General features: G+C 44.4%; 1 protein-coding gene across 3 annotated transcripts in view; it reads left to right on the plus strand.

Annotated features, from left to right (window-relative positions):
- The window catches only part of LOC132823029 (copine-1-like), a 95,223-nt gene extending 87,153 nt beyond the window's left edge, over positions 1-8,070 (plus strand). For 2 of the 3 annotated variants that reach the window (XM_060836566.1, XM_060836567.1), the window contains exons 14-16: positions 1,352-1,485; positions 3,264-3,500; positions 5,947-8,069. In XM_060836566.1, coding sequence (XP_060692549.1) covers positions 1,352-1,485; positions 3,264-3,500; positions 5,947-6,060 — 485 coding nt within the window. In that variant the 3' untranslated portion in view covers positions 6,061-8,069. Of the gene's footprint in view, positions 1-1,351; positions 1,486-3,263; positions 3,501-5,946 lie in introns of all 3 variants that reach the window. The other variant, XM_060836568.1, reaches the window with a different exon arrangement.
- The last annotated feature ends 4,306 nt before the right edge of the window (positions 8,071-12,376 follow it).

Raw genomic sequence — 12,376 nt, forward strand, 5'->3', positions numbered from 1 at the left:
CAATCTCTTCAGTCAGGTGAAGACTCAGGGCAGAAACTCTTGACCCTGAGAAGCCAAAATAAGAGCCCCATTTGACCACCACTAATGTAGGATGAAGGAAGGTGGTGTCATCGCTCAGAAGTGACACACTGGTAGTCAAGCCTCGTTAATCCCCATATTGCCAGAAACGTAGTATATTTTAAAAAGCACATAATCCCATAGTTTACTTCTAATCTTAAAGGAAAGCCCATATCAGATTTCTGTGCTTTATTGAAAATTACTATTTATTGCAAACATTGGGTCAAGCTCTACAAATTACTGATCAACTTATTAACATCCCCTTATGCACACTGGCACAGACTGGGATGGGAGAATACAAACATGCAAAATAATTCTCTAGTGTTTGTTCACAAGATCTATTGGGTTGATTCTTGCTGAAGGTTTTTTTTTGGATAATTCCACTGTTTTGCAAGAGTCACATGTTGTTTATTCATTTATAAAAGATCTCTGACTTAATAAGTTAAAAAGTCAGAGACTTGGAAGTACAGAAACCGCTGAAGGAACTGGCTTTCTTCAGATTTAAAGTGGGTTTTGATTCTGAGGAAAAGAGAAACCGCTCCTGAGTTGGTTGAGATTTGATCATTTCTCTTTATGTTGCTCATTTACCTGAGAGCCGATCACAAGACTGGCAGGCAAAAGATCTTTCACCTCAGTAACTAGTTACCAGTCCATAGACCAATAAAAACGTTGTGTTGCCAGCCAGACCTCCCCCTGAATATGGAGCCCCTCGTCTCCAGTTTGTCAGTAATTGCTGCTCATTCCAGCAGCTGTTTCAATATTGCTTGCCATGAGGGTCAGGTGACTTGTCAAAATCTGCAGCAATCCTTGACGACACCAGTTTTGAAACATTTCTTGCCCATTTCAGTCAACAATCTTAAAAAGCACAAGATAAAATGACATGGCCTTCACAGTAAGAGGACCTAGTTTTAGGCTGGGGCGTTGTACACTGGGGCGCTGGGACACTGTATAACAGGCAGTGTGGGGATCGATGCTGTAGTCCTGATTGGGAAAAAATGATGAATTGCCCAAGATCTCAACAGGGAATGAAGGTGTGATTCACCAAGGGGACAGAATGATGACATGTTCTTTAGTAGAATTTTTGCCATAATATTTGGTTTGATCTCCCATCTGTGCAGTCTATGTAAGACTGAGTAATAGTGCTCTCTACTTCTCTCTCTCCCTTGTCATCACCTCTGTTGGTCTGTCTCTCCTTGTCTCTCTTTCTCTCCCATTCCTACTGCCCCTCCCACTGCTCCACTTTCCCCTGTCTCCGACCAACTGTCCACCCCACGCCCCCAATTTGTGCTAACAGGAGTACAGGGGATTATTGATGCGTATCGAAATGCTATTGTCAACGTCAGGCTATATGGACCGACCAACTTCTGTCCCATTATAACCCACGTGTCGCGATTCGCTGCTGCTTCCACTCAGGCAGGGACGGCTGCGGTGAGTACCCAGGCAGGGAGCTTGGAGCGCAGTGTTTAAAAATTCCGTGAATTAAGAGCAACTTGCTGATAAAAAGATCAGTAACTGGAAGAGAGATGTTTCATGTAGTTGGCCAAAGAGCCATAGGAGAAATGAGGTTCGTTGTCTAACACAGGGCTGAGAGAAGGTTCAGTAAAAACTTTCAAAAGAGAGTTGGATTTTTAATTTGTTCATGGGAAATGAGCATTGCAGACGAAGCCAACATTTGTCCTTCAGTAACACTTGATGGAGATTTGCAGGGATCAGCAGGAGTAGGTGTGAAGAAGTTGGTGTTTTCTGCTGCTCTTACTGGGCTGTGCCCACAGCAATGTCACTGCACTATAGGGGGGACGTGGGACCAGGTAGCTAGTGCTAAATGGTTCCCAAGGCAGTAGACAATATCTGTGTTGTGCAGCAATATGCTTATTATCTTGATATTTTTTAATCCCATTGTCGGAGCTTTGTGAGAGAGTGTCATAACTAGTTTGGATCTTGTGATGACTTTTGTGCCAGTAAAGCTTGGTCACAAAACATTGTCAGGCTTGATATTAAAGAACTGGTTCTCGATATCCTTTGGGAATCTGCTGCCTTATTCAGTGTAGCTTCCAGGTGATTCCGGTTCTGCTGGAATGTGACCTGGAGGTGGTGGTGTTCCCATGCTCCTTCAGCCTCCCTCTTCTGAATGGGGAAAGGGTCCTGGCTTTGTGATATTGAAAAACCTGTGGTGAGTTTAGATGTTTGATTAGGCGAATTACAGTATGGAAACAGGCCCTTCGGCCCAACAAGTCCACACCGACCCTCTGAAGAGCAACCCACCCAGACCCCTTCGCCCACCCTATATTTACCCCTGACTAATGCACCTAATACTATGGGCAATTCACCTGACCTGCACATCTTTGGATTCTGGGAGGAAACTGGAGGACCTGGAGGAAAACCACACAGTTGATCAATAGATCGGTCAGTCCTGAGTAAGGGAGATTTTGTGGTTCGATTCATGGAACAGTCCTTTCCACACTATACTGAGTAACAGCTAGCAGGGGTCAGATACGTTCTTATCAGTTTGTGGGGTCTGTAGCTAGCGAGGGTGGGGATAGGACTGTTCAATCTTCTCAGAGCTGTCCAGCATGGAAAGAGACCCTTTCAGCCTACTTGTCCATGCCGACTAGATTCCTAAATTAATCTAGTCCCATTTACCAGCACCTGGCCCATATCCCTCTAAACCCTTCCTATTTATATATCCATCCAGATGCCTTTAAAATGTTGTAATCATATCAGCCTCCACCACTTCCTCTGGTAACTCATTCCATATATGCACCACCCTCTGTGTGAAAGAATTGTCCCTGAAGTTCCTTTTAAATTCTTCCCCTTGCACCTTAAACGTATGGTGTCTGATTTTGGGCTCTCTTGCCCTGGGGAAAATACTTTATCCATGCCTTTGTTATTTTATAAACCTCTATAAGGTCACTCCTCAGCTGCTGATGCTCCAGGAAATAAGCCCCAGCATAGTCATCTCTATCCAGTGATTTTTTTTTTCACCCCACGTTCCTGTCTGGCTATGGGCATGGTCTTCTGCAGTTAAATGGCTCGATAGAGCAGCTGGGAGACAGGAGTGGTGTGTTGAGTGCCTGTGAAACTTACTTCATCTCTCTTAAAGAACTTCATTGGGAAAATGGCAGGGGGCGGTGGAGTTGGGGGCAGTAAGTTCTGAGGATCTTGGTATTTGCATCATCTCTGTTTTGGTTCTGATTCTGGCCTTTCAGCAATATTACGTTCTGCTGATTATCACCGATGGGGAGATTACTGACTTGGACCAGACACGGAATGCGATTGTTGAAGCCTCAAAGTTGCCGATGTCCATCATTATAGTTGGTGTTGGCAGCGCGGATTTCAAAGCCATGGAGTTCCTTGATGGTGATGATGGTGTCCTGAAGTCGCTGGCCGGAGAGCCTGTCGTCCGAGACATTGTGCAGTTTGTCCCCTTCAGACAGTTTCAGAACGTAAGTAGAAAAGACTGAGAGTTAAACTGGGCTCTGTCTAACGCTCTGCAACTCTTTCACACGAATCTAACCACCTGCCTGAGCTATGGTGTGTAACACCCACCACAGTGGGTAGTGATTTCAAACTGGAACACAAGATACAGGCTGACCCTTTGTTCAGGATTTGGACGAGGCTTTAAGATAGATCCATGCGAGTTGAGTAAATGTTTCACCTGGAGCTGGGTGGATCTGGAACCCGCTGCCTGAAGAATGGTAAAGACCCTCCCCACGTTTTGGCAGCACTTGGAAATAGAGACCTGGTAATTTAAAGGGCTACCTTCAGAGAGCTGGGTTATGGATTTAGCTGAAGAACTCCTCTCCTGCACTGACCGAATAAGACTCCTGTGTGTTTAGTTTTTCATATTTCACAGTTAATACTCAGCTGCTTTATCAGGTGAAGGTAAAATACTCCATAGCACTATTCTAAGGAAGATCGGAGGAATTGCCCTGGGGTTATTGGCCCAGTGACCTTGTCCACCTATTCACATCAATGAATCCAAATATCTGGCTGTTACTGCTGGAGGGAGTTTGTTACGTACAGATTGCCTGCTGTGTTTGAAAGCACTTGTTGCATTTAGCAAGGTATTGAATCTTGTTTCCTTCACGGAGTCTGCCAATCATTGTACGTTGGGTAGACTGAGGTCTGACTCAACTTTGAGTCTTCAGTGTAGAAACAGGCCATTCGGCCCATGTGGTGTATGGTGGTGCTGCTGTTCCACAGCAACCCCATGCTCCACCCACCCACCCAAACCCCGGAATCCTACTCCTTCCAAGATGAGTGGGCGGCACGGTGGCACAGTGGTTAGCACTGCTGCCTCACAGCGCCTGAAGACCCGGGTTCAATTCCCGACTCAGGCGACTGACTGTGTGGAGTTTGCACGTTCTCCCCGTGTCTGCGTGGGTTTCCTCCGGGTGCTCCGGTTTCCTCCCACGGTCCAAAGATGTGCGGGTCAGGTGAATTGGCCATGCTAAATTGCCCGTAGTGTTAGGTAAGGGGTATGGGTGGGTTGCGCTTCGGCGGGTCGGTGTGGACTTGTTGGGCCGAAGGGCCTGTTTCCACACTGTAAGTCTAATCTAATTTCATCAAGCCTCCCCTAAAATACATCATCACAGCCTGCACCAACTACTCTGGTTGGCAGTTGGTTCCAATTTCTGGCTAGTTTACATAGAAACATAGAAAATGGCAGTAGGCCATTCAGCCCTTTGAGCCTGCTCCACTAGCTGATCATCCAAGTTAATAGTATGTTCCCACTTTCTCCACATATCCCCCCTCTGACGCCTTTAGTCCTAAGAACCAATACTAACTCCTCGTTGAAATCATTCAATGTTTTGGCCCAGCCTGTTTTCTGTGACAGAGTTCCACAGGCTCCCCACTCTCTGGTGAAGCTAAAAATCACACAACAGGTTATAGTCCAACAGGTTTAATTGGAAGCACTAGCTTTTGGAGCGTCACTCCTTCATCAGGTAGTTGTGGAGGACACAATTGTAAGGCACAGAATTTATAGCAAAAGTTTACAGTGTGATGTAACTGAAATTAGACATTGAAAAATACCTTGATTGTTTGTTAAGTCTCTCATCTGTTAGAATGGCCATGTTAGTTTCACTTCTTTCATGTGGATTCATGAATCCATGTAAGACTCTGCTACCTCATTTTTTAGATTAGAGTCAGTCTAAACATTATGGCACAGACAACAGCACTTAGGGGCTAACACCTTCAACATCTTATCTGGCTGACACCAATTGTTACAGTTAACCTGAGAATGTAAATTTTAAAAAAGGTTTTGTGATTTACGCATGAAAGAAGTGAAACTATCATAGTATTCCTCCACTACCACCTGATGAAGGAGCGTCACTCCGAAAGCTAGTGCTTCCAATTAAACCTGTTGGACTATAACCTGGTGTTGTGTGATTTTTAACTTTGTCCACTCCAGTCCAACACCAGCATCTCCAACTCTTGGTAAAGGCATTTCTCCTCATCTCAGTCTTACATTGTATCCTTAAACAGGTTCCCTGTCATTGGTAACATCCTTCCTGCGTTGACTCTGTCTAATCCTGTTACAATTTTATAGGTTTCTGAGATCCCCTTCATTCTCCCAACCTCCAGTGAATATAATCCGAACCAATTTAGTCTATTCTCAGTCAGTCCAGGCATCTCAAAAGTCAGTCTGATAACCCTCCTACATATACAGAGCATCCTTCTTCAGATAAGGATAAAGAGTATCAGTTATAGAAAATAATTCCTTCTTTTGTTTGAGTCACTTTTATGATTCATGTCCTTGATGCAATGATGGGAAGGTTGTGGAATTTGATTAGTCACTGTTGTGAGAGACTATAGGCGCTTGTAAAGACCAGTGTTTCTCTACAAAGGTTAACACATGGTTTTACTTATTACCTGTTTTGTTTCTAGGCTCCGAAGGAAGCCCTGGCCCAGACTGTCCTGGCAGAGGTGCCTAAGCAGCTAGTGTCATACTTCAAGATGAGAAATCTGGCACCACTGAATCCACCGAAGCCAGCCCAGTAACCCTTCACCCGGGACATGGGCTGCACTGTGTCTGTGTAACGTTTGCACCAACCTCTGTATACACGCACACAGACACCCACATGTTATAATCGGGGACCAGAACCTCTTCTGATGTCGGTCACATACAAGTATACCCAGTGTTGCCAACTTTTTTCGAATCCTGCAGATTGTAGAAGTTTGTTTTTAAACACTTAACCTTGACATAGCAGATTTTAAAATGCAGTTTTCCATAATCCTCCTCTGTGAACTACAAGGCTTAAAATTATATGCAAGTACCTGTTGCCAGTCTGTAAACAGTTCTGGGAGGACTGGGGCTTTACTGATAGCCCACCAGAACTGACTTACAATCGTCATTTTTTTACTAGATTAGATTCCCTACAGTGTGGAAACAGGCCCTTCGGCCCAATCAGTCCACACCGACCCTCTGAAGAGTAACCCACCTAGACCCATTTCCCTCTGATTAATGCACCTAACGCTATGGGCAGTTTAACATGGCCAATTCACCTGACCTGCACATCTTTGGACTGTGGGAGGAAACCCACACAGACAAAGGGAGAAATGTACAAACTCCATACAGACAGTTGCCCAAGGCTGGAATCGAACCTGGGACCCTGGTACTGTGAGGCAGCAGTGCTGCTGACTAGTGGCTTTGCGGGCTGGGGATGTGAAACCTATCCAAGTTCTCAATGCAAGCTGTTTGCTGGCTTATTCTTCAATGTGACCTATCGGATTCTATTTCTTGGTTGAGGAATTTGGTTTGGAGCATGATCTAAACACATCTGTTCCCCTGCCCCAGCCCCGCCCACTGCTCTGTGCTAGCATGCGGCTGCCTTTTCACTCCGGCTGGCGTTTAATACCCAGCTTTCTTTGGGGCTGAAAGGCAGGTGAGGCCCCTCTGGTTTATCTGGTCCTGGGCTGGATTCACACCACATTCCACAACAGCCAGGGGTTCACAGACACTTGGTTTCATTTTCCAGATAGCCTAATCAGTAACCGCCTCAATTTGGGTTCCATCTCAGACTGAGTTGTCTAGTTTATAAGTCGTTTTGTCCTTGACTGTTTGCTCTGTTTATGTCATTGTGTATCTGAGAGAGCTTTGTGAAAACCAATATTGACTCTAACTGTTCAGTGCATTCTCTGCTGCCTCGCACAGCTGACTTTCCAAAGCTTTAATCACTGCTGCATGCACTTTATAGAGATGTTGCTAATGGATTTACAATAATCGAGTATCTGGGTACTATAGGTGGCAATTGGCTTTAGAATGCTTTCATTCCTGTTCTTGAAAAGGCAGTGAATGTATGAAGACACTGTGATCTGTAACCAAGTTTCCTGGGGTTGGTATTTTTCAGCTATTAGCTTTTGACCTGTTATTGTTTTCTGCTGCAGTGTTTTTTCACTATTTTCAGTCTGTCAGTGGGTACTGGTTAATGTCTGTATGTTGGCAGGTTATGAAATTGCATTATTTATCTTGCATTGGGACAAAATACTTTTTAAAAACTGTTTTGTTTGTCAATGTTTTAGTTTTTATACTTTATGCAACATTAAATGCAAAGAGGTCATTTTTCTACAGCGGTAGTGGGTGGGTTTGGGGAACAGATGGAAATGCTCCCAATTTGCCAAAATTAAACACTTGCCTTTGTGAATAATTGGCCGGTTCCTGTTCAATTGTCATCAAGAGGTCTCCAGCTGCCTTTCCCTGGGCCGCCTCCGACAGTTCCCCCACCTGTTGGTGGGGTCAGTCCCTGACACCTTACATTTGTACAGTCTGTAACTAAGCTGGTCAAGTTTGGAGTCAGCTCTTTCCTCTTCCAAGTTAGTATCACTTTGGTGAATTACATTAGCCAAGTTAAAAATCACACAACACCAGGTTATAGTCCACCAGGTTTAATTGGAAGCACACTAGCTTTCGGAGCGATGCTCGTTCATCAGGTGGTTGTGGGGGGCTCGATCGTAACACAGAGACACTGCAAAATTTTTAATATAAATTCTGTGTTACGATCGAGCCCTCCACAATCACCTGATGAAGGAGCGTCTCTCCAAAAGCTAGTGTGCTTCCAATTAAACCTGTTCGACTATGACCTGGTGTTGTGTGATTTTTAACTTGGTACACCCCAGTCCAACACTGGCATCTCCAAATCATGACTACATTAGCCAAGTACTGGATTTACAACGGTCCACAGGGAGATGTTAACAATGATTTGCCCTTCATAAATTGGAAGAGTAGATCCTCGTCACCTTCTAAATGATTACATCAGTCTCCCCACACTGAGCTGAAATGGACAGACAGAAGAATACAACACGAGCGCAGATTCTCTCATTACTCGACACTTAATAAAGAGCTGCTGACCATTTAGAGTTCCAGCCGAGAAGCCCTTGCAGTTTGTTTACATTCTGTATCTCAGGCTGGACTCAGCCATTTCCCAATGTGATGGTGTGGGTGCAGACCTCCCCATGAATCAATACCCAGCAACCGACCCACACATTGTGATATTGTAATAGTTTACTTTCTGCACTTGACTCCACACTCCACTTGCAAGTTAAATAATTTAAAGTGGGAAGAAGACACACCCAAACCAGTGATGGGAGGGAAGCCATGCCAGACTGTTTTAGTTCTTGGCATTTTACTAATATTATGTCATTAAAATTCCCAAGCTATGATTGGAAACACCACCAAGTTTCTGTTCTTAAATCGCCAGCTAATAATGTTAGAACACAGAACGTTATAGCACAGTACAGGCCCTTCAGCCCTCAATGTTGTGCTGATCTGTGGAACCAATCTGAAGCCCATCTATCCTATGCTATTCCATTTTCATCCATATGTCTGTCCAATGACTATTTAAATTCCCGTAAAGTTGACGAGTCTGCAACTGTTGCAGGCAGGGCATTCCACGCCCCTCCTACTCTGAGTGAAGAAACTACCTCTGACATCTATCCTATATCTATCACCCCTCAATTTAAAGCTATGGCCCCTCGTGCTAGCCATCACCATCCGAGGAAAAAGGCTTTCACTGTCCACTCTATCTAACCCTCTGATTATCTTGTATGTCTCAAATAAGTCACCTCTCAATCATCTTCTCTAATGAAAACGTCCTCAAGTCCCTCAGCCTTTCCTCATAAGACCTCCCCTCCATACCAGGCAACATCCTAGTAAATCTCCTCTGAATCCTTTCCGAAGCTTCCACATCCTTCCTATAATAGTGACCAGAACTGTACACAATACTCCAAGTGCTGCCGCACCAGAGTTTTGTACAGCTGCAGCATGACCTTGTGGCTGCGAAACTCAATCCCTCTCCCAATAAAGGCTAACACAACATATGCCATCTTAACAATGCTATCAACCTGGGTGGCAGCTTTCAGGGATCTATGTACATGGACACTGAGATCCCTCTGCTCATCTACACTACCAAGAATCTGGATGTAGGTTTGCTCACTGAGCTGGACAGTTTGTTTTCAGATGTTGTGTCACCATACTAGGTAACATTTTCAGTGAGCCTTCAGATAAAACACTGGTAGTATAGTCCACTTTCTATTTGTGTTTGGGTTTCCTTGGGTTGGTGTTGTCATTTCGTGTTCTTTTTTCTCAGGGGGTGGTAAATGGGATCCTTACGGAACTCTTATCAACAAACACATTTACTTGGATCCCATTTACCACCCCCTGACAAAAAGAACAGGAAATGACATCACCATTGGAAATGACGCCACTACTCGCTAACTACAAAGAATCTTACCATTAGCCCAGTACTCTTGTTGCTGGTTGTTTGCAAAGTTGATGTAGTTAATGTTTGAACACCTTGTTAAGATGAGTTGAGATAAGTTCCTGATGTTTCATGGTTTCCAGTGTCCTATCACTGCTCTCCCTGGTGAGTGCTCTTGCAGTTTCTTTTGCTTGGTGTTTATTCACCCAGAAATCTAATAGCCATTGAATCCCAAATGGTTGCCTAATTTTTAAAATTAATTCATGGGATTGTTGTTGGCTGGGCCATCATGTATTCCCCATCCCTAGTTGCCCAGAGGAGAGTCAAGATTCAACCACATTGCTGTGGGTCTGGAGCCATGTCGGCCAGATTAGATAAGGACAGTGATTTCCTTCCCTAAAGTATGTTAGTGATCCAGGTGGGGCTTGATAACATCGGCAATGGTTTGATGGTTATCATCAGACTCCTTTCTAGATTTTTTATTCACTGAATTCAGATTGCACCATCTACCATGGTGGGATTCAAACCCAGAGCCCAGAATTTTACCTGGTTCTATTCATTAATTCAGTCGTTCCTGCTGAAGGGCTTATGCCTGAAACGTCGAATCTCCTGCTCCTTGGATGCTGCCTGATCTGCTGTGCTATTCCAGCATCTGCAGTCCTCACTTTCTCCCGTATGAATCAATAGTCTCGTGATAATGATACTAGGTCGCAACACTACAGCTGCTGACCTGCCTTGTTCCAATTGAAGGTATTTGAATGATGGTCAGAAAGTTATGTTGAGACGTTGTCAACACTGAGACAGCAGACCTCTAAACCACTCCATTGCTGCCTTTACTAAAGTAGGCAGAATGCCCGAGGAGGCTAACAGACCTCAGGCCTGTGCTAAATGTACACTTGTCCAATTTTATAGTCACACCTTTTGATTTCTTGTGAACCTGCCAAACCATGCTCGCTTTGAGTTTTAACAGTGTCACTATCAGATCTGCAAGTTCATTCATAAAATCCCAACAACTTCATGTATTAAATATGATCATTCAGACTTTGAATCTCAATTTATTGAAGGAACAGGCGAGTGGAATTATTTCACAAAGCATTAAAGTGTTGGTCTATCCTGTCGTTGGTGTTTCCTTTGTTCTCCACCCATTTCCCTTTCCCTCTCTAAAAACACAGGACCAGGCTTCCTGTTCAGACCAAAGCTGTAGTAGAATGTGACCAGTTGGTTTAAATGTAACTCTTTGTTTTTACTATAATTATGGGTTTTGAATAAAAAGTTATGAACATGTGTTTGAAGTCATTATGTATTAAAGTTGGAGCAGAGAATGCATCTATAATTTAATGCCACCACCTTGCATAAGAATTAGGAGCAGCAGTAAATCCCTGAGCTTGCTTCACCAATCAATAAGATTATGGTTTCAGCTTTGCTTTCCTGTTTGTTCCCCTTGACTCTTTCCCAGCCTGAAAATCTGTCTACCTCTGTCTTGAGTGTATTCCATGGCCCAGCCTCCACTTCCCTTCGGAGATGGGGAATTACAGAGACTGATGGCCCTCAGACGAAGTTTCCATCTTTAATGGGAGACCTTTTTATTTGTAACAGTTCCCTCCCTGAGCCAGTTCTGGATATCCCTGTGCATCCTCTCAGCATCTACCCTGACAAACCCCCTCCGAATCCCTAACTTTGCACTACTTTATTAGGAAACCTCATTGCTGCAGGTTTGTGTTTTACACAGATGGCCAGTCCGAACTCAGTGGGTGGAAGCCTCCTGGCTCTCAGTGCAGTACCAGTGTGTTCTCCTTTCATTTTGGCATTTCTTGCAAACTGTCCTGATGAGTGCAAGCTCCAAAGCTTTGGCAAAATTTATTTTTTCAGGAGTACTTCAGGTACGATTAAGGAGTATCTTAAAGGAGGATTGAGAGGAGAGATGAATGCCATAGCTTCGGGCTTTGGCGTTTGAAGGCACAACTGCTGACGGAGTGGTTTTAAAGTTGGTTGTTCGACATGCCTGAGTTGGATGAGCACTGAGATCTCTGGGAGGATAGAAAGTCAATAGGACTGGAGAAATCAACAGAGATAGACCACTGAGGGATTGGTGAATTTTAAATTAGTGTAGAGCTTTCGAAAGAGGCAGCGGGCACGCTGGGTGATGAGTAAACGAGACTTGGTGCAAGTTTAGATTAGATTAGATTCCCTGCAGTGCAGAAACAGGCCCTTGGGCCTAACAAGTCCACACCGACCCTACAAAAAGTAACCCACTCAGATCTATTCGCCACTAATGCACCTAACACTATGGGCAATTTCCCATGGCCAATTCATCTGGCCTGCATGTCTTTGGACTGTGGGAGGAAACAGGAGCACCTGGAGGAAACCCATGCAGACACTGGGAGAATGTGCAAACTCCACACAGTCAGTCATCTGAGGCTGGAATCGAACCCAGGACCCTAGTACTGTGAGGCAGTAGTGCTAACCACTGAGTTAGGGCATGGGTAGCAATATATTGACTGATCTCACATTGATAGGAGACCAGCCAGGGGTGATTATAAAGCACCTTGTTGATAAATTTTGTAAGTTCCAGGCGATAATATCTCTGATCCCATCAGACTCTGAATGTCCAGCTGTTAAGT

The sequence above is a fragment of the Hemiscyllium ocellatum genome, chromosome 15, assembly GCF_020745735.1.
Source record: "Hemiscyllium ocellatum isolate sHemOce1 chromosome 15, sHemOce1.pat.X.cur, whole genome shotgun sequence".
Classification (NCBI taxonomy): Eukaryota; Metazoa; Chordata; class Chondrichthyes; order Orectolobiformes; family Hemiscylliidae; genus Hemiscyllium; species Hemiscyllium ocellatum.